Source organism: Rhipicephalus microplus, chromosome X, assembly GCF_043290135.1.
Source record: "Rhipicephalus microplus isolate Deutch F79 chromosome X, USDA_Rmic, whole genome shotgun sequence".
Classification (NCBI taxonomy): domain Eukaryota; kingdom Metazoa; phylum Arthropoda; class Arachnida; order Ixodida; family Ixodidae; genus Rhipicephalus; species Rhipicephalus microplus.
In genome coordinates this window covers 67,470,308-67,493,700 of record NC_134710.1, presented here as the reverse complement: position 1 = coordinate 67,493,700, position 23,393 = coordinate 67,470,308, and the positions used below count along the sequence as shown (strand labels likewise).

At 41.1% G+C, this 23,393-nt stretch overlaps 1 protein-coding gene across 2 annotated transcripts in view; it reads right to left on the bottom strand.

The window, feature by feature from the left end:
* Window positions 1–23,393, bottom strand: part of l(3)72Dn (UTP4 small subunit processome component l(3)72Dn) — a 91,532-nt gene that overhangs the window by 63,701 nt on the left and 4,438 nt on the right. For both annotated transcript variants that reach the window (XM_075877051.1, XM_037426946.2), the window contains exons 4-7: window positions 21,715–21,783; window positions 15,321–15,405; window positions 9,056–9,224; window positions 5,531–5,606 (exon numbers count right to left, since the gene is read on the bottom strand). In XM_075877051.1, coding sequence (XP_075733166.1) covers window positions 5,531–5,606; window positions 9,056–9,224; window positions 15,321–15,405; window positions 21,715–21,783 — 399 coding nt within the window. The remainder of the gene's footprint in view (window positions 1–5,530; window positions 5,607–9,055; window positions 9,225–15,320; window positions 15,406–21,714; window positions 21,784–23,393) is intronic.

Below are 23,393 nucleotides of genomic sequence, written 5' to 3'. Positions count from 1 at the left end.
AGGTGCGCAAAACACATGTTCGCAGCCCTACGTCTAGAAAGCAGGCAAATAGGAAGCACAGCGTCAAATTTGGATTAGATTCCATTGACGGAGCGTCTTGTGAGAGTAGAAAGAACGAGAAAATTGTTCATTTTTGATGCCCTTATAGAGGCAGTCAGAATTGCACTGATTGGTGACTTGTAACAATTCCTCAGATTGTTAGAGGCGTGATTTAAGTAAGTAAATCTTTTGTTTTTTTTTTTTTTTTTGCAGACCTCTTCGCTAGTGCCACGCCCAAGATCATTTGTTCTCATGTAAAAGAGAAAGCAGAGATGTCTTCACTGTTTGTACATGAAGAGGTAAGTTTCTTGTGCGTTTTGATTAATGCTACATGTTCTAAACATTGTACTTTAAGAATTGTTTTTCACACTGGCTCACTACCCTAGAAGGAATTTGATTCTTAAGTGAGTTCAGGCTTTCGTAGGTGGCATTTTTTAGCTGTAGTCTTACACTTCACCTCATTTCGGGAATTCGCTGTATGCTTGAAAACTCTTATCTTTATCATACGAAATTATTGGAATGTATGGGTTGTATGCTTCGAGTTCAGTGTAATGTCAATTACACGCCATTTCGAAGGATACACACTACACATTCTTTATATATGGTGCTGCCAGAACAGCACGAAAATTTTTTTATGAGAAGTCATATTTGCTTTTATTACAGGGTGAGAGGGTGCCGCTGACGTCCTGCGTAGTCTACCCTGGACCCAGCCTAGAGCAAGCCTACTTCCTGAACCTCCACATGGATAACCGAAAAATCTTCCGTGTCAGTAATGATGAAGAAGGAAGGAGTGACAGCACTGATGAGTTGATTTTTTTTTAATTTTCAACATTGTCTACGGCCGCAAGGCCTTTAACAACCACCGTGATTGAGCGGCTTTTTCTCGGCGTGAGTTTGGAGTTTATCAAAGAAGTTGTTCAGGCAGTACGGCACTGAAAATTTTAGTGTCACAATGCCTGAACAACTTTTTCTAGTGTGGTCATGGTAGATGAACAAATATTGTTATTTGTGTAAGTTATTTTGCTTAAATATAGCTGGACCATTCCATGCCAAACGTCCCAGCCACTTTGGCGACCATCTGAATTGTATTTGAAAAAAAAAATGTGCTGACTTACTGCGTTGAAAACTGTGAACTGCTAGAATACTTCAGCGAGAAAAAAAGTTTTGTTCATGTGGCTGGCTTATAACTTCCTGGCATAATGCCGTCTGTGTGCTGTTTGTGGAAAATTTTGCTTTAAACCACCGCTTATTTTTTCTAAAGCAAATTCGGTCTACCTGTTAAGTAAATGTGCTTCTGTAAGGTATTTGAAGCTCAATAATAATAGTGCAATTTTTTTGCCACATTCGCTTCCAAGAATAAAGCCAAAATGTGTTATGTTTGCATTTTGTATTGCAATATTGCACTTTGTATGAATATCTGAGCAGTGAATACTTACTCCACAGAAGGTATATTCTGAGGAAAAAATATCTTTATACCTCTCAAGCTGCTGAAATATACGAGAAAATATCACGAATTTCACAAAATCGTGATTTTTGTCCGTATTGAGATGCAATTTGCTCCATGTTGTGATACAATGAAAACTCATCATTATACCTAAACTGTAAGAAAATGAAATTCTTTTCTGTAATAAAAATCTTATCGCAAAAAGGACAGGAAAGAGCACTGTCAAGTGAATTTTATTGAAGGTGCTACGAGCGTTTTTATACTGAGCACAAGACCAGGGCTCATCTGCAACAACACATGTGTGACCATGACAAAATAATTTTAACCGAGAAACGAATATTCTTTTTCGGAAAAGATAAGTGAAGGTGTACTGATGCATTGATCCTTGGCCTTCCTGATAAAGAGTTCTAAAATCTCTCATTTTTCTGCTTGCTTTTTTTCAAAAACCGTGTTTTATGAAACCTAGGACTACACTTGCATTCTTTACGGTGTCCGGCCATGAGACTACTATAGCCCTTCTTAACATTTGAAGCATGCTGTCTTGCTTGATCATTGAAGCATTGCCCAGTTTTTCCTATGTTTACTTTTCCACGTGTTAGCGGTATCTCATACACATTAGATTGGCATTCAGTAAACCTATTCTAGTGACGAATGGTGCAAGATTGACTATTCGTGTTGCTGTAAGTACATGCACTTTTGAAAGCTTGCAAGGGGTGGAAAACAACAATGTCATATCTGCTGGCTCTTTTCCTAAAATTGTGAGACACCTTATGTACGTAGTACCATGTGACATGCAAAGGTGATTGGTCATTCTCTTTTTCATTTGGTCCTGTTTCCTTTAACTTTACTTTCTGCAGGAGGGTTTCGCAAACAAGTGTGATGATGCTGTTGGGGTATTGGCTGGTGCTATCAGCCCAGGAGTGCTAAGAATGTTCTGCCTTTTGATAGTGGGCATTCAAAATTAATAGAAAGAGGAATTGATACATGTATTCAGGCCACCCTTCAGAAGTCATGTTAGCACAAGGGTGAGGTCAGGCTTAAAAACCAGATTAAAAGACTAAAAGATGCTGGGTATCCCAACAGAATCTTCACACCCGTTTGCAAAACCCTCCTGCAGAAGGTAAAGTTAAAGAAGACAGGACCAACAAAAAACAATGACCAAAATCTTTGCATGTTATACCACATCACGTGTCTCACAACTAGAAAAATAGCCAGCAGATATGATATTAGCGTGTTGTTTTCCACCCCTTGCAAGCTTTCAAAAGTGTGTGTACTAAACAGCAACAGGAATAGTCAATCTTGCCCCATTCGTCACGAGAATAGGTTTACTTAATGCCAATTTACCGTTTGTAGAAATATTTTTTATCAGGTAAACCAATGATCAGTGCATCACTACACATTCACTTATCCTTTCCGAGAGGGAGTATTCTTTTCACAGTTAAAATTATTTTGTAGTGCTCACACGTGTCGTCGCGCATGAACATGGTTCTTGTACTCCGTATAAAAGCGCTCGTAGAACATTCATTAAATTCAGTTGACAGTCTGTGCTCTTTCCTGTCCTTTCTGTCTCTTCCTAAAGTTGTCGCGCTGTGACTAGCACACAACCACGATGAACCAACTCTCCCAAATTAAGCTCTAGTTACATAACACGTAGACCGAGTTTCGTATGGAAAGAAGGAGCGGTACTTTTAAAATAAAATTTTTCACATACAACACCTAGATGGCATTCCAGAAAGTTCAGAAGGCAGCCGCGTGACCAAATATTTTTCCTCTCCTAAATATTCCAGAAGTTCACTATTTTCAATGCAGCACGAGTTTTTTGAATACATTTGAGATGGTTGCCAAAATGGCTGGGACATTTGGCATAAAGTGACCTGTGTCATTAGCCATAATTATGCATTACCTCTTTTGTTTTTTGTGTGTCCTGACTCAGTTTTGTGTTCGTTTTTAGCATATTGTGTTTCTGATCATTGTATTGGTTTCTTAAGTATTCGCTAAAGTTATATGTGCGAAAACCCGTATATGTTTGCATCTACATCATTTCTCATAACCAATTGCTATACATGCAGGAATACAAAGCTTAAACCACTGTGATTGTATACATTTGAAAACACTATCCATATATATTTTTGTGTGCATCACTTCTTGGGAACGATTGTGTACATGAAGGCGTATATAGTGAAATCATGGTGATTGTATGTATTTGAAAGAATCATAAGTATATATTTGCCTGTATTTCATTCCTATTAACCGATTGTGTACACGAAGGAGTATTAAACTGGAAACCACTGGGATTGTAGATACTTGAAAGAATTATAGGGATATATTAGCGTGTATTTCATTTGTAGTCTCTATGTACTTGAAGCAGTATACTAAACTGAAACCAGTGTAATTGTATGTTGCAAAGAATTGTCAATAAAGTGAAACTGAAAAAATATGATAAACATTTGAGGTGTTGCATGTGTAGTGTACGTATACATGAACGTATATCTGGTGAAAAAGTTGTGTGGCAGAAGAAAAGTTTGTTTTATTTGCCTATTAAATAAACGCAATATGCAAGGGCAGCAAGGCTTCATTTTCTGTAACGCGCATTATGCATATACTGTGAAGTATATATAGATCCAGCACAAGTTCATACACGATTGTACGCGTTTATATTTTTGCCCACACGCAATTAATGGAGCTCGACAGGTGGTGCACCATCGATAATCAGGACCACTTTCTTCAAGTAGTGTTTAATCAGTGCATGCTGATATCTATTGGTGGCAGTATTCGCCACCCCTGCTATGGGCACTCAACACCCTTGTGCACCCTTCTCGCACTCTCCTCAGAGGGTGCTAAAAAAGTGATGGACATCGAAGGCACCCTTCCTTAAGGGTGTTTTTTTAACACCCTACAGTTTTTTACATGTACACCCTTTTCTAAGGGTGCATGGTAAAGCACCCTTTTTGGAAGGTGCTGAATTAACACCCTTAGGGTGTCATCCACGGGACAAGCTCATTTACACCCTTCTGGGTGTAAAAATTTTTACTGTGTATATGCATGCTGCTGTTTACTCTTGACGAGTGGGCTGCTACTGTTCAGTACCGTATTTACTCGCATAATCCTCACACTTTTTTTTGCCGGAAAACTGATGCAAAGTTGGGGGGTGCGAGAATTACGCGGGGAAAACTTTCCACGAAAACGTAGAGAGCGAAAAAGAAAACGAATTGGCCGCAAATCGTGATTCTCACACCAGCAACTTACAGAAAGCTCTGAGAAGTACTAATTAGAACTTACCTCAACAATAAAAACAGAGGTTCAACACAAGAAAAGATTTATTTGAGACACAAAAAGTGGAAGCAAATAGTCGAGAATTAGAATACCACACGCAAAGCTTGTGGGCGTTGTGGGCGTAGCGGTAGCGTTCGTCGCTCAACAGGAGCCCTCAAAAGATAAGCGCAGGACGTCAGTATTGGGCTGATGGCTATTTGACAGAATCGTCCCCAGTTTCCTTCTGAAGAAATAAAGTTTACCATCAATCCCAGTTTTAAGGCACACAGCAGGCCCAACGCGTCTTGGTGGCTTTCAGCTGCCGTCACCAGTAGCGAACACAGAACTCATAGGCTCCGAAGAGCCTACCAGCGGCCCTGTTGCCGTTGTTTAGTGCATGATCCATCACTTGCAACTTGAAGCTGCCGTGTAGCTTCAGTATCGCCCCATAACGTGCCAAGATTACCGACACAACAAACAAAACACGCCGCAACGCGCACTGGCCACTTCGGCTTGGCTTGGATTGGATTGAATCTTCGTGCAATAGTACGCTTGATGCTTAAGAGATGGTGCCAGATGGCATGTACTATCATCATCAGTGGCTGCAACGAGCAGACGACATTATTGCGGCAGTTTTCGGGGGTGTGATAATTACTCGAGGAAAAAAAATCGTATCTTTCTTGGGTGATGTGGGGGGTGCGAGAATTATGCAAGTGCGAGGATTACGCGAGTAAATACGGTAGTTACATTTCGGTGCCTTTTAGTATGACTAGCAACATAGAACATTGCACTTACAGATATTAATGTTGCAGTTTGTCCATCCCAGAATGATGTCCTTCCATAAGAGTCTCCTGTGATTATTGTGAAGTCGCTATATACAGAAAAGAAAGTAAAGTCAATTACGCAGATTCGCACTGCTCCGTGTTGCCACTACAGCTTTATGACAAAATATATTTATTTATGATCAACATGCAATCAAAGCTCATGAATATGACCAAAGAACACTTTAGTGGTACTGAACACAAATACAGTAGACTCTCATTAAGACGAACTTAAAGATGGTCATTTGTTCGTCTTATTAGAAGTGCCCACAAATACGAAATGTTAACATGCCAAGTACATCCAAATATGTGTTACTTGAAAATTGTTGAACGGAGTAGGAGTTACTTACAATGGGTAGGAAAGAATAAGAAAAAGCATTTATTGGCCCAGCTTGACAAAAACTATGGCTTCAAGTAAAGTATTTACACAAAGCTAAGAAGCACTTGATTTCGAGAGTTCATAATATGCTCATGAATAAATTGCTACCCCATTTTTACAATAGAACCTGATATGTGGATTTCAACATCCCAAAACCAAAATATGATTATGAGAGACACTGTAGTGGAGGGCTCTGAAAATTTCGACCACCTGGGAATCTTTAATCTGCACCCAAATCTGAGCACACGAGCCTACAGCATTTTCACCTCCGTTGAAAATGCACCCACCGCAGCCGAATTCGCCAGTAACACAGGCTTATATCGCTTATATATATATATATATATATATATATATATATGAAAAAGAAGTGTATACCTAAGGGCTCGTTTTTCTGTGTTTTGACACAATATTAATGAGATCTAACAGACAGTAATGCCAAGGAATGTAGAGGGGAAGTTATTACAACAAATAAAATGTGGATAAGAAGAAAGAAAAGTGTGTGAAGAAATAACCAGCCGTGAGCAGGAATCGAACCTACGACCTTCGAATAACGCGAATTTAGAAGTGGGTGTGACAGTCAGCGCCATCTGTAAGCCAAGCCGCTGTGATAGCTAAGTGGTTAGAGCATCGAACGCGTTATTCGAAGGTCGTAGGTTCGATTCCTGCTCACGGCTGGTTATTTTTTCACCCACTTTTCTTTCTTCTTATTTACATTCCATTGGTTCTAATAACTTCCCCTGTACATTCCTTGGCATTACTGTCTGTTAGATCTCATTATTATTGTGTCAAAACACGGAAAAACGAGCCCTTAGGTATACACTTCTTTCCCTTATTCATTAACGAGGGTCTCGTACTGGCAGACTTGGTGTCATTAGGTTGTATACGAGAGACTATTAATCAGCTGCCCGCTCGTAATAAGTTCACGTGCTACGTGACGCCACACATGCGCATAAAAGAGTGTTTCACACTCGTCGCTTGGCTTATAGATGGCGCTGACTGACACTCCTACTTCTAAATTCACATATAAACCCCAAAAAATAAGTGGATGGAGGGAAGGCCGCTGTGATAGCTCAGTGGTTAGAGCATCGAACGCATTATTCGAAGGTCGTAGGTTCGATTCCTGCTCACGGCTGGTTATTTTTTCACCCACTTTTCTTTCTTATTATTTACATTCCATTGGTTCTAATAACTTCCCTTGTACATTCCTTGGCATTACTGTCTGTTAGATCTCATTAATATATATATATATATATATATCAAATCTTAGCCGATTGACCACCGTGGTGGGGCTTTTACAATACAACTGTAGTACGACCCTATTTTCATAATTAGAAAAAGAAAAAAGGGAGAGACAGGCACAGTTTTCCTTTACAGAATAGAAAATAAACACTTTTGGCTGTTCACCTTCTATAAGCCTGTGTTACTGGCTATCACTTTTGGATATGCCTCCACTGCTTGGTGTTGCTTTGACAAAGCCAACATTAGCCGGGTTGCTTAAGAAAGTTTGCAAGCTTTCTTTAGAGGTTTGGATACTTTCCTATTTTCAGCCCGGAGTAACTTTTTCCGGCAGATGTACAGCTGAAGATCACCATTTGCGGTCCACAAAAAAAGACACAACTATATATAGAGTGCGAAATGAATTTCCTTTGTTGTACACTTTTATAATGAAAACGGCGCATCACAATTTGAACTTCACCGGAAACAAGTACGACGCGCACAAGTCCTATGCGCAACAATGCGCACTGACCCTAACTTGCGCTCGGCCATCATTGTATACCGGCGATGACAATGCATCTGACCTCTGTGACAGGAGTGCTGACGTCCGTTCCAAACGTGGTTTTGGTTTTATATGTGATTCTAATGCACAGCAAATTTTTGTTGTTACCATTGTCACTTTCATTCAGTTTTTTTTTTTTTTGCCCCACCCCCTCCCCTCTAGCCAAGCTCCTGTGTTGTTCTGTTTTCGTTTGTAATCATGCTGGAGAAGTGAAGAATGTGGAGTGAATTATAAACGAATGAAATGACTTAAGGGTTCTTGCAGTTAGGCAATTCACCTTAGGGAGATTATTTATTTTGCATTGAATCTATGAGAAACTCCTGAACACTTTTCGTTGCTTTCTTTGATGATAAAGCCAGCCCTTTCTGCAGCTACAGGCTATGGGTGAGGCAGATACCAGCTGTATGTGCTGACCTTTCTTTTCCGCTTATCTCACTGAATTTGTTTTGCGTCTTCGTGCCAGGAAGCTTGAGTTCGTCTTAACAGAAGAAGCCTGTTACATGGTTGGTCTTAAGCAGGCTTTTTTGCATTGAGTCTATGGGAAATTAAACAAACATTCCCGTGTTGTTCGGCTAAAGCAAGAATTCGTCTTAACGGGAATTTACTGTAAGTGCAGCCGAAATGTTCATGTCCAAAGCCCTCATCTGTGGGACACTACGCATCACAATAAGCATTAGGCATAATGCTGAGACATAGCTAGAAATACACATGAAAAGTAACCTTGGGGCCTCTTCTTTTAACGTCAACACACCTCTCACATCAGCTGCATTTTGTACACACTTCAGAATTTTTTGGAAAAAGTGATACTGACAAAACTGCGAGCAAAAATCTTGCCTAGACGGAGGCCCAACGATAATACTAGGAGGCACAATGGTAGCAGGCACAATCATAATATAAACATCATGCATATTCACTGCAGTTGAATTAATGTAGCAGGCGAGCTCTTGCTACAAGCTTGGAAGTCTGCCTTTTGAAACGTCAGTGAAAATAATAGACAAAGAGCCCCAAGAAATGGTGTCAAGTCACTGTACAGTGAACAAAAATATTTAAGCAATGAACTTATGACAATGACTAGAAGTCAATAATGAATATAAAAAGTATATTATAGAAGGATTATATTCTAAATGTGTAGCAGTACTTACAGTAGCAGTACTGCCTTACTATAAACCTTTAACACAAGGTCACGAAGGCAATAACTTCAAGGTAGTGCCACATTGAAATAAAGAAATATGAATTTTCATAACAGTTTTCAGCTCACCATGATGGTACCTGACAGATGAAAACTCATGTCTTTCTTTTTTACACATTTTGCCTGCAAAAAGATGCTCAAAATTGGTACTGACCTTGTTACTGCCACGCACAACACTAGGGCTTCCTGGTTTTTCTCAATCTTTCCAACAGAAATTCTATCTATAGCCCGTCCTGTGTTGACATCCCAGATGACAATAGCACCTGGTGACCCAGAAACTATCATGTCCCCATCTTTGTTCCAAGCTAAGCACATGATACGACCTGAAATGTTGAAAAGTTATACCGAGATGAGAAAACAAATATAACATGTCTTAGCACTTCCCAAATGCTAACAGCACATATATAACGTCACACATAAAGGACAAGAAGAGAAATAATCATGAAACTCACAAGACAGAAATGTGAAGTAGCAGTCACACTAACATATATAAATTTTTTATACTGTCACGGGGTCGTGACGTCGACGAAGGGAGCAGACTGCAGGTCGAAAATGAAACTGTTCACAGTTAAAGCTGATTATAAAAAACCTCTATATAACTAATTCGTCGATATAACGAAGTTTTTCGATTTCCGGCTGTTACTCCATGGAAGCACATGTATTTGCAACCTCTATGTAGCAAGGTAACAGCAGGAGACAACCTTGACATAATGAATTTTCGCCACGGACGGACAATCTAGGCATTTTGCCCTGGATTTCACCATTTTTGGCACGAGCATGTTCGGCGGCTAACCCACCGTTGACGAAGCGCGAAGTGGCGGTAGCGTGCTCGTGGCCCCGGCGACTTCTAGGCGAGAACGAACGGATGTGAGCAAGGTGGGCAGGCGGGCACCTCACGAGCCGCTGTTCTCGCCGGCGCAGGTGCATGTGCGAATGTGCCCCCCCCCCCCCCCTCCAACTAAACCAAAAAGAAAAAAAAACTGCTGTTGCATTGGCAGTGTGATGCTTTTAGTTAGTGTCACATATGTGGGGCCACGCTGCATATAGAGGGTGCTTTACCGAATAGTTTTCCGCGATATCCGTGTAGTTCGCTCCTTGTTTTTGACGCTCTGCACGCGTGCATGGTTTGCATGCATGAAGTACGCGACTCCCGAGGACGTCCAGCTTTGCTTTTTTTCCTTCTTTTTTTTTTTTTACTAGCGAGGAGATGACAGATTAGGTGCTGTGGAAACACTGAGATCACGGTGACAACGGTGGATTTTCAGAGGTCCACTCGTCACGCGCTTCTGTCTTACACCGTGGTGTGAGTTCTTGGGACCATAGCCTTCGCGATTAGCTCGGGCAACAACATGACGGCACGTTGCACGTAATGCAATAAATGCGATAGCGACAAATTCTAATGTTATACGAACTATATAGCTGGCAGCCAACTCTCTTAAATTCGATATCGCGGAACTACGTTCGTGTAAGCAAATACGGCCGCTGCAGGAAGAAGTGCTTTTGTCATAGTCTCTTCGTGTTGAAAGTGCACTGATGCTTGCCGAAATACCACGCGTGCCAGGGATCGCGACCACTCCCTTAAATACACCCCTCCCCCTCCACGTTTTTGCATGCTCGTTCAATACAGGTGGTTTCCTTTGTTTGAGCATTCGGCGGCAGTTCTAACACGTCGGGGGATGTTATCATATGTGCTCTCCAAACGATACTAGATGGGCCGGCTCATTTTATCTCTGCTTCAGCAGTGCTCACTTGCTTTTACCCGCTTGTAAAAGTTACGATGTGCGGGGGCATGTTATCAAATTGGACTTTTTACGAAACATGGCGGCGACGGCAAAAACCAGCCATAAGTGTCCATATTATTGCTATCACAATAATAACGCAGTTTTTTTTTTTTTTTTCGCTAAATAACTGTTTTGGGTTAGCTCTGCCTTCAGTTCCGGTTTTGTTAAAATTTTGCGCTTATTTTTCCAATTTTTGTACCAAACCTGCATATAACAAAATTCTCTTTGTAACAAATTGTTCCGGCAATTCGTCAATTTTTCTTATATGCCTGTTTAATTGTATTCAGTCGAACTTGTGGCCAGTCAATGAAAAGTCAGGATACAGCGATACACACAGCACTGATAGCGGCGAACAGAGCATCGGCCGTCGATCAACTGACAAGTTGGTAAAGCGCATCGGCATTTTTACACGTGCCGTTGAATATTCTAGCGATATCGCTAGCAGCCACGTAAGTTCCAGAACAATCTGTAATGTTCGTGAAGTGGGTGTAATCTTTACAAAATGACCTGAGGCTTCTCGAACACTGCAGGTGCGGTTTGTGCTGAAAATTACTGACAGTGTAACAGGGCAATAATGAAACTTGAGGAAGGAATGTGGCAATACAATAAACTCTGTGTCGCACTAAAAATATATTATATATAGTACATACCCAGTATGTATATCAGGATTTTGATGGCTATCAGCAGGTTACTCACTCATAACAGCTTTAAGGACAATCAATCACAAGTTCAATATTCCCATAAGTAAAAGCTTGCTTTGCTACCAATTTGTGATTCTGTTTAATATATCGGCTGAAGTGATTCCATGCATCCTGACAAGGTCAAAGTAGTATTGAATTTACTCGATTCTACCGCGCCCTCGATTGTAACGCGCACCCCGATTCCACGACGAAAAAAAATAAATAAATAAGACATCGATTGCAACGCGCACCCATTTTTCTCGTTGGCCCGCACGATTACACCACTCGGGAAAACGACTCCTTTCGGGGGCGTCTTCCGTTTAAATGTGAGGTACGGGGGAAGCTTGTGCCTATCTGACATGCAACCGAGCACTGCCGTCACTCTAGTTTTACCGTGGCCCGATGTCAGCACGCGAACTTGCTTCGCCCCCTTTTTCTCGACGGTTGTGGTGTCAGGCATGTCGAAGTAAAGAGGCGTCTGACGGGCATTCCCGATTTGCCCAAGCAGGTAGCCGTTGTTGTGCCGCAAGTTTAGGACGAACCTCTGAAAACTGTGAAGCTTTTCATCGTACTCCTCCGGAAACTTTTCGCATATTCCAGTTCGCCTTCGGCTTTCGTCTTCATAAAGTTAGTTATCCAGCACCTGCTCGCTTTAAACTGGCTCCGCATTAGTCCTTTTTCTAAGGCTAACTGCATAGCCTGCACATGGAGCAGTTCTGCCGTCACAGGCCGCTGTGCCGCTCACTGCTCAATCACATACTCGCCGAGCAGCTCTTCAATTTGCGGAAACCAATCCTGCCGTGGTCCACTGAAGCCTTTATCTTTGCTGTCGACAATCTTCTGCTTTTATTTCCGCCAGTCCCGCACGCACATTTCGGGAACTCCGAACGACCGCGATGTGGCCCGATTTCCATCCGTTTCGGCACATGCGATGAAATTTCTTTTAAAAGCGGCATCGTGGTGCACTCATCGAGTTTTTGGAGTCGGTCCTTCTATGCCGTCGATGCTAATGCACTACAAGATGACGAACTCCTCAGAACACGTACGAAGTGCCGCACATGGGAAACACGTAGGCAGAAATGGCCGACGCGCCATGCTGACGCACGTAAGGGACGGCCATTTTGGAAATGCCGATGGCAATAGAATGACCGTATTCATTTTTTTTCGTACTTGATTCTAACGCGCATGCGATTTATGAACTCGCTTAACCGGAAAAAAAGGTGTGCGTTAGATTCGAGTAATTATGGTAAAACTCAACCCTGTTCATTGAATGAGTGTCATGTACATTTAACAAAATAAGTTGCTATAACATGCCTGCCAAGTTAAGGAATTCTGAATCCGGGAGATTTCTGCAATGGGAGTGGTGGGGGGAGGGCATTAAAAAACTAAGAACAAACAAACAAGAAAACAAAAGGGGGTGAGAGGAGGGTCTCAATCGCAAACGCCAACATCAGAGTTGCGGCCTTATAGTGGCTAGGAGGGGCGGAACACACGAGGGTAGAGTTTGTCACTATGGTGAGAGTCTCAAAGGATCAACACAGCTACCAAAATATATTTCAGTCAAAACAAATCGCGTGTGTCTTCCTGAGACACAGCTGAACGAACGGGACAGCGCAGCTGGCTGCTGCACAAGCGCCACGCATGCTTAATCTAGCGCGCTTATCTTTTGGTGGAAGAACCAAAGCGTTAGTTGCCGGGCCCACAAAGGTCCCTTCGGTGTCTGCACAGGCCCCTTTTGCCAAAACAGAGCGCTTTTCATACACAGTGAGGTATAACAACTGGGACACTTGTTAGTTTGTACACAGTTCTGATAGTAGTTCTGATAGCACTCGGTTTCTAGGTGTCATCTTGGATAAACATCTGAAGTTCCATGCTCATGAGCAGTCTCTTCTTAAAAAGGTTTCTTCCGGTATTCATGTCATTCTGAAAGCACGACCATACTTTCCACCACATGTTATCCTGTCACTATACTATTCTTACATTCACAGCCACCTTTCATATTGCTTAACATCTTGGGGAAACACGTACAACACACATCTAGATAATCTACGACGCCTCCAAAACCAAGTGGTGCGGCTAATGACGTTCAGTCCGTACCTTTGTCGCTCCATCCCCCTATACGTTGACCTAAACATACTTCGCCTTAACAAATTATTTACTTTAAATTAGCAGTCGTCATGTTTCCCTTTATCTATTACGATGTGCGCATAGAAAGTTTCTCACCTGAATTTTTGACTAATAACAATAGAACTCGGTTCTCTGTGCGTGAGAATTTCCATTTACGTAAAGCTCGCACAAACTATGGTAAGTGACTGCTAAATTTGCTGGTGTGTCCGTGTGGAACTCAATTCTTTCTGAAATTAAACAATCTTTCACCACAAGCTCATTTTGCCGACGAACCAAAATACACTTAATCATTGAACTAACTAGAACATGTTAGATATAGATACAATTAGGAAATTGAAATTGGTTAATTTTTTTTTACTTTCTGCTTGTTTTGCACTGCTTTGATGGATTGTAAGTTATATGTGTAATAACAGTGTCGCTACTCCTACAGTGCAATTAGATATACACCACCTCTAAAGAAAACATAGTTTTATGTATGGATTAGTTCTGCTCTTCTAATTATTGTAGACTTGTTGTTTTTCTTCGTATTTTTGAAAATTGAGTAAAGTGTTTTCGTTCATTTTGTTCACGCTACACATCGTAATTAGAACTTTGTCACAACGCCAATTGTCTGCTGCATATTATGCATCATCTTATTCACAATGTGTTAGGAAGTCCCCCTGACAGTTTTTACTCTGGGACCTCCTCATGCACTCCGCTTATCTGTTCATTTATATGTATGCTTATACCCTTCAATAAACTTCAAACTTCAAACATCTGCACCTCTGATTACGTATTGCGCATCGTTTTTGTTTAAACAGCGCGTTACGTGTCGAGCGGTAAATGCTGTTAGTCCGCTCTCATACAGCGAATATAGTTTTCGTGCGTCATTTGTGCGTGAGCAGCGCGCTGCACGTTTCAATCTGCTTGCCATTCTCAGCGTTACATTCCAAGCTCTTGCTGTCGCATTTATCGCTTCGCCCTAGCGGCGAGACTGCTACCTTTATTTTTTACGTATTTACTGCTTTTAACCCACCGCTACGTGCCCTCGCAGCTCGCAGATCGGGTCTCCATGACCGAAGTTTTGTGCGCGGCGGTCGCAGCAAACGGCAGTTCATTTTGCAATCCCCATGCGCTTGGCTGCGCAGGCGCCTTCAAAACTAAGTCGTTTTATGTCATCTGTGATAGCATCTGCTGCAGGTTTGTCCGCAGAGTTTGCGGATAGCAGCGTTGCTTTGACTGGGTGAGCGCACACTTTTGAAGTTTTCTGTTACGTCGTCGCCATACATGATCTGTACGATACATGAACAATACATGATCGCCATCATGTATTGTTCTTTTACAATACATGATCATGTCCAGAGCAACCGCGGTTTCATCCTCAGCAGTTGTGGCAATGACAATGACACGCACTGTAGTGCGCCGGTCGACCGCGTACTTCGAAAGCTTCGAGTACGCTGCTCTCGGCCTTCGTTCAATGGTTTCCGAACGAAAGTTGCACCTATCGCGATTAGAAAATATGTTCGGAACATTTGAATTGAGGCCAAATGAACATAGTAAAATTTGGCTGGGGAATTTAAGAATTCATATCTGCCACGGTTTCGCATCACTGAGATTATACTGTACGTTCACATTAACGCCTCTTAAACTCGTTTAAATAAAATAGGGTAGGTTTGAAAAGCCTTGAACAGATTAAGCTGCTTTTTTGTCAATGCAGCCAGATTAGGCACAGAAATTTCATTTCCGGGAGATTTTTATGACAACCGTACAACATGAAAGAACGGTCAAAATCCGAAAATCTCCCGGCCAATCCGGTAGACTTGGCAGGTATGCTACAATAACAAATGCTTACTTTCTTGCTTGTTTAACATCTTCTGGAAATCAAGACCATCTTCTGTCACCTCGTAGATACACACACGGCCTTCTTCTGTACCAGCCTGGAATAACAATAATAAATTTATTAAGGCAGCAAAATTTTTAAATGGCTCAGATGAAATCAGACCAATTCCTTTATTAAAGCAGCCAAATTTTTGACCGGTCAGGTGAAATCAAACCAATTCCTTTAACCATGTAGCACAAGATTTTCTCAAGTGATGCTTCTGGGAAACTTCAATTGCATAAGCTTCAATTTCACGGGGTCAGGGGTATTTAAAAAAAAATTGTTGCTAACAGCACACTCCCGCAACTTTTCACACTAATACAAGTCTTACTGTGTCTCCTCAGATTTTTCAGCTCTTCCAAGGCAATCAGTGGAGCTCTCCAATTTCACAGGCCATGTTGATGAGCCACATGACCTAGGTTCTGCATCACTTCCAACGAGCGCTATGTGTTGGTATTGTATTTTATTTTATTCCCAGTTTAGGAATCAAAAACCGATTTTTACAAATATTTCGTGATGCAGCAACATGCATTTAAAATTTAAAACCGAACATGAAAGTTTCATATTTAGAGTGTGCTCTAAAAACTGTCAGGACAGCGCCGACTGTTTTATTTCACTAAAAATGTTGCACTACAAAACAAAATCGGTCCTCTCCCTAATTTGAGCTCACATTTACAGTGCGTGCCTTAGTATGAGCATTACCTCTTGAAGTCCAGTGTTGGGCCCTCCTGACAATGCGACACGCCCATATCAGTACACAGTAAGCGTTGTCTAAGAAGCTTTTCTTTTGTTTAATTGCCCACTATTTCTCACTTTGTTGCACCGACACAAGGATGTGTGAAGCACCATCTTTTGAATAAAATAAAGCTTCCTTACTCAAGGTTTGCTTTTTTTTTTACGCTATAGTCAGTTACAGCCTACAAATAAATACAAGCTACACTTTCAAAACTGCAGCACGCTTGTCATCTATGTAAGAGAGACATGCAAGTGCAAGCTGGTTTCCTTTCAAACCGTAATTACAATTTTTGTGCTAGTATAAATGCCACACACCTTGAAAACTAAACATTTGTCGTTCCTGCCTAAAATATCACCTTAGACTGAGCATTGATATCAGAATCTCTGATCAAAGTTGCAAAAATGTTCAATATTTCTACTTAAAACCAGCAACAGGTACATGTGTTTGCACAAGAACACCACAGAAATGAGCAGATGTAATGTGCATCAACTTCTTTCTGAGTGGGACAGTGAAGGCAGTGGGTGTAGCTTGTATTGAGTATTACTATCAGTGACCAACAAGCAATAGCAGCAATCGCTTACTTAAAAGTCAGGAAGCTTCATAGGACTTCCAACAGCGCACTGCTCGCTGCCAATGATGGCCACTTTCTCGTCGAGTGCCTTATGCGGCAATATAGTTCAGAAATTTTCAGTGAAAGCGGAGACACTTTCAGCAAGCAAGAAAATTATTACCTGCCTCCATCAGATGACAGATACTGATTCGACCGAAGCCAGTTACAAAGACGATAACAATGGTGCAAATGGTGACACACAAAGCAACAACACAAGACTATACACAACAAGTTTGAAAGCGAACACGGATTATTTCCCAGACTTCGGCCCTACAGCTGGGCATGCAGCAGCTGATGTGGGGACATAAAGAGCGACTACACTAGCAGTACTGCCTTAATCTGATCAAACAGCTGCTGGGTGATGTCAGGGCTCATGAAAAGAAGTGGGGCCTGCATGCATGTTTGGACAGCAAAGAAAGGCTGGATTAAAAAAAAAGCCTCACTTCATTGACAAGCTCTCTGGCCAAAGCAGCCATGACTGCACTGTTTGCAGTAACCACACATGAAAAGAAGGCAGTAAAGTGACCTTATTCTTCAGGAAAACTTGCAGCAATATTCCAAAACTGCACCTAGCAGTGCTTTCATATGCCGCCAAAAATATCAATGAATGATTTGGGCATAAAAAAGCTACAGCAAAAATAAACGTGCTATCAGTTTTTCTCATATAGCGGCTCTGTTTCTTTGCCGTGCATAATACTAATAAAATCTTTTCATATCTAAATGACCGAAAAGTGGGTAACAGTTTCCGACTACGAGGTGTTGAAAAGTTCTGAATAAGACACAGTAAAAAATCGGGCTCTGCTACAGTTCTGCTATGTTGAAACTCAGAGACAGTCTATGCTGAACTAGGTTTTTTACGTGACAAGAAACTTTACTGCAGTGGGCTTTTAAGACTGCTCATGATGGCCACATTGACAGTATGTTTGGGACTCTTGATTTGGGATACAGTACTGCAAATGCTTTTGCAGCATTCCAAATTAGAACTTTAGTCAAAACAGGACAAACTAAACTCTTCAGCAAAATATAACAAAAGTACATACAATAACAGAACTGTCACGCTCACTTAGAGAATCTGATAATTACTTTCAAGTGAACACACTAGACAAGGCAAATGCTACCATATGCACAATTTTTAACAGTAAAATGTAACAAAATTATCATGCACTACAAATGTTTACATCCAAATTATAATGCATTCTGACATTATTAACTTATCCCTAACTAATGTTTCGGCTAACCCTCTTTTTTACCAGATGGTTCCTTACAGAGCACAAAAGCACCACCCACAAATTCCATAAGCTATGCACAGGGGTGGACCAGGGCACATAGGTTTAGAAGCAGTCCTGGGAGCAGGCAAGTGCCCTTTGCAGCAGGCTTTGAGCATTAAAAAAAAAAAAAACATTTTGGAGAAGGCTAGGATAGGCCAAGAATGCATTTTATAGACAGTTAGGAGCAGTCGGAGAAAATGTTCAGATCACATGTAGCCCCATTTCACAGCACCTGTGAATCAGGATTTGTCCAATGACACATATTTCGAACACCAAGATAAATTGTGGAATAGCTTTATTATTGTGCACACTATTAATGGGTTCTTGCTGTCGCCGCCATGTCTCATAGAAAATGCAAATTAATAACGCACCCCAGCGCATCGCGTGTTCTATCCATAGGTAAAACTGCACAAGCAGGGCAAGTAACGTGGCCGAACATGACCAGCATTTTGGGACATTCGCATCTAGAGCCGTCTCTCGTCAGCAACACAGGTGACCTGCCATAACCAAATGAAAAATAGGCAAAAAAATGATATATGATGAAAAATGCTAGTTATTAAGAACGACTACCGTTTCTATACAGCAGAAGCTTAATTAAAGGGGCAGACTGGTCTTTGGGACCAAAAAGTGACAAAAAAAGTCATTTTTTGAAATGGGCATATTTTGTTTCTACTAGTATTTTTCTATCTCTCTGAAAATTTTCACACACCAGGAAGTGGTAATTTTTTTGTAATCTCATTCTAACTGTCCAGATTCTTGGTGCTGTTAACATGCAGAACCTTCAAAAAATGGGAGACCAACTTCGAGGCTTCTTTATCATTTTCTGGCACCTGTGTTAGAAGCTCTGCTATGAATTTATGAGGACCTTTATGAGGATTGCAATACATTCGCACCATGATTATTGCTTTCTGAAAAGGCTGTTTTTAGTTTTTTTCCATTTCTCTCAAAAAAGTAAATTTACGACTGCTCAATTTCGAGGCCTTAATATCACTGCAGCTAGGGCAGGTCCAACCATAATTCTTTTTGGAATGGAAACCTGTATAATTGTAGAATGCAAGTATGGGAGCAGAATTTAGAGCACAAGCCTTTTTAATTAATTACTCATCAAAGTTGTAACATAATTCCAACTGCTTTTGAATCTGGATAGTTCATTTTGCTGTAAAATAATCAAGAAAGGTCTAAAAACTAAAAAAACTTGCATACTTTCAATCTATAGTCAATTTATATTGGCATATTTTAAATATCACTTTTGATTAAGCACTTTTTTTTCTATGGCGGGTTTAAACAATAAAAGGTTAAATTAAGTTACCTCAGGAACAAGATGAGTTACAGGAAAACTAAATATTTGAAATCAAAAGAAAAAACTGCATAATCCTGTGCAGTTTGATCAAGATCACTGAATAAATAAACAAAAAAATGTCTAAGACCAGTCTGCCACCTTATACATTCTGTCAATATTAGTGTTGCACTACAAACCATGGGGCTTCCCAAAATGTTTAGTATTTTACAATGGGGCCCCATACATTTCCGATGGTCAGTGCACAATTGCCCAGGAAAGTCACATGCTTTCTAATGTGACACTGAAATTTCACCAAAATGTTTGAGCACCTATCTGCTGTGTAGATCCTAGAGTCGGTTTTGATAACTAGCTCACTTTAAAAGATCCAACTTTCTTCACCTATTTCCTAAGTAGTCATGGCAGGACGCCGTTGTTGCCACCAAGAAATGGCACCATGTACAGATTTCCCAAATCCTGTGAATGACAGGGATAAAATGAGCCATCTCGGTTGTTCAGAGGGCGCACGTGATAACATCACCCCACTTAAGAGGCCTGCCGTCAAAGCAGAGGAGAATCACTACTTCTGTCCTGAACAAGCATGAAAATAAGCGAAGGGAGGGAGGGGTGCCACTTGAACAGCAACAGCGAACTTAGCTTCTAAACGCGCAGTCACAATCGCTGGCGTGCATGCACTAGCTCGGCAGCCTTTAGCGTGCGCCTCTTGTTCACTTCGACGTGGTGTGCTCTCATCCCAAAGAGACTGTGCAAGTTCCTCTTCCTGGCATGGCTGTACTCTCTCACACCAACGTTTCGCAGAGTTACATGAGATAAGATCTAAAAGACTTAGTTGTCACCCTTTCTTCGTATAACATTACAATTTGTTGCTATTGCATTCGTTGTTGACCCCTTGCGGTGCCACTGTTATTATTTAGCTATGTACAGCCGCCCATTTTTTAACCTTAATGCGTAAGCGTCAACCACCGAGTCCATAAGCACCATGTAACGATGCATAGCAGCCATAGTAACATGAATACACATGTGCGCTTTATGAGCAGTCCTATGCACCTATCTTTACTAGGCTGTTCCCGGAGCCTGACACCACTGCTCTTTCTTTTTTACAGCGAAAGCTGGTATGAGATCACAACTCAGGTCTCGCGCAGCGTCGTAGTTGTCTGCTGTCACCGCTGACGTCCGTAACCATACTGCGCGAAATGAGAAAAAAGAAACCTAGTTCCAATGACACAGTGGGGCTTGAGCCAGGGTCTGCTGGGTGCCTGCGCAGTATTCTACCACTGAGCCACGCCGGTGCTTGGCAAACTTGCCTTAGGCAGGCTTGATGTCGGGAAAGCAATCATGTTGATACTACATATAAAGCTGTTTAAAACAGTGAAAGAACAACCACTTGTCGCACAATGCGAATAGCATAATGAGTGGGTCATCCAATGCTCAAACCCATTACAAAAGCTTGTTTTTGTTCAGCTATTAACTGTGGCGCATACCCACTTCAGGCATAGTTTCTCATCGTCATCAGCCGCAGCAGGAACAGTTGGCACAAAATTCCTCGCAATAGTTGAGCGGATACCATGCTTTTCAGAAGAATTATGATAAATAGCATAGCGAATGCCGGCCTACTACCCTAAAATTTTTATTAATAATGTCGTAGTGGGCATCAAGCAAGTGGCTTGCAGCAGTTACTCGATGAGTGTGTAGAAAAGGCTCTGAAAGGCCGCTCTTCTAGCTTTCGCGGTTACTGTGCTGCGCGTTCCGCACAGACCTGGCATTTTTTGAATACCACTACCATCTTTTTATTTCTTTTTTTTTTCTTTTTCTTTTCTGAACGCTGCAATCAAGTTATTAAAAAATCTGAGTTTCACCGCAAAGGAAAAGCAGTCAATCCGATAGAAACATATAGTTTTGTTTCACGGCTGGCAACTATCTCTTTTACATTTAATATCGCGTAACTCTACAAATTGCTGGAGAGATGCTTTTTTAGCACAGTCTCTTCCCATTGCATGAGAGCACAACAAGTAGAAGGGTTTACGAGCTATTCCCACAGATGCCTGCAGAGATAGCGCGCGCTCCGGCGATCGCAACCTTACAAAGAAAGCTCACAGCTGCTGCTTAAGCAATCACGGCCTTGAAAACCACAACTGCAAGTGTTACAACGAAACTGAAAACACGTTGTTTCCCATGTTTTCGAGCACGAGGCACCTTGCCGCTAAATTCGGATGCTGCGACGCAGTATGACTCCGATAAGCGAGTCTGGCGCAGCAGGGGTGGTTCAGAGCAAGATGGTGCAGGTAAACAAGTTTGGTGCACAACGGCGCTTTGCACAGCTGTTCCAGCGCTGTATGCATTACACCAGTCAAAGGCAGTGTTAAAGGTCAGACTGAAGTTCTGCTCTTCATGGATACTATTCCCTATTTATATTCATGAGCATAGTTGACATATAAAATAGCTGGCAGTGAACTCACAGCAAGTCTTGTTTTCTGACGATCCTCCGCTAAGCACCAGGCTGCTCCTGACGTTACTGCAATGGAGTACTGAGGAAATTGGTTTGATTAGCATGAATAAAGTACATTTAAAACTAGTGTACATAAACTGAAGGTTTAGTCAACAGCACAATATTTATCTTAAATTAATGTAGTAACAGCAATTAAAAATAAGGCTAAACTAAATGGTCAAATTATTAAATTATTATTCCATTTACATTTCTTTAAACTTGAACACTGCGTCTCTATTACCAGTTACTCGATCTTAAGCCCATTATTTAGATTATTTCAGATGGGCAGAAAGTTACGTATGAAAGACAAACATTTATACCATGCAACTCTGATTCAAAAGCCACCACCTCCCTGGAAATCATGGAATTTTTTCTAATGGCTTAGAAGTCTAAGACAGAATACTGAAGGATACGATGACAAAGCAAAAGTAACACCCACAGACAATGCTTGTGTGCTCTATCTTTAAAGCAGCTTGAACAAAGTTTTTTAAAAGGGCCACAGTAAACAATGTATAAACTATTTTATTCTGATAAACTACCTTTTTAAAACTTGACTTGTTGATTTTATGACGATAAATTCATTATTAGAAAAAACAATGAGGAGGAGTTCTTTTTTTTTACCATTTCCCACTGATAGCAAAAAAAAACATAACAAAAAGCAACGGTACACTAATATGACATCCAAGATTTCAAAAGCAGTTTTTTCCCTTTTGGGCCCCATTGATTTAGTAATTGCCACTGAATTTTTGCATTTCAAATCAAATGGTTTCTCAGTCAAATATAATTTCATCAGTAAAACTTGGATCTGGGGCAGTTGATTTATAGCAATGGGAAAGAACAGCGCAACTGAGACAATAGACAAAACCAAATGGACAAGACCGCAACACATAGGTGTTGCAGTTTCTCCTATGATGCCTGTCAAATTTATGACTCCACATCAGCTTGGTGCTGGAACTTCAAGGTGGCAGCTACGGCACCTATCTAATCTAAGTAATTTATTTCTAGCTTGCCGAGCTGTTTTCCTTATCTTTTTCTTTTAGGGGCAAAGCTCCTTAAGGTCAAGGCTTGCCCGCTGTCTGCGTTGTGCGCTGTAGACGCCGCTGACAATGAAGAACAAGTGTGTTCCAGACCATACATTCTCTTCCTGTCATCATGGCACAAAGTACCCACTATACATCATGATGATGATGACAACAATCACAGATAACCGGCTTGTGCAACACATGGTGTATAGCTATGCTCTACTATCCCTTTTGTATAACTGGAAATAACCACCCATCACGAGGAGAACGTACCCAAACCTGGTCGTTGCCATCTTCAGGCTAGCTTCGATACCACAAAGCAGCAATAACGAAGGCAAAATGGAATTCACAACTCAACACAACATACCAGGTATGACCAATAAACATTGTACATAACTGTACACCACTTGGCACTCATTGACGTGCGTGAGTGGTCAATGTGACGGGTGATTTACAGTAACACCGAACAATCCCCACTGCATTGCCCACTCATCATCATTAATTTCGCTGATATGCCGTGATTTTTTAAAATTTTATTACTTAATTTATTTTTCTAGTACCATAGTTTGATATAGATGCAAACATTTTTCTCTTTAGTGTTATTTTAACACCTTAAGTGCCTCATTTT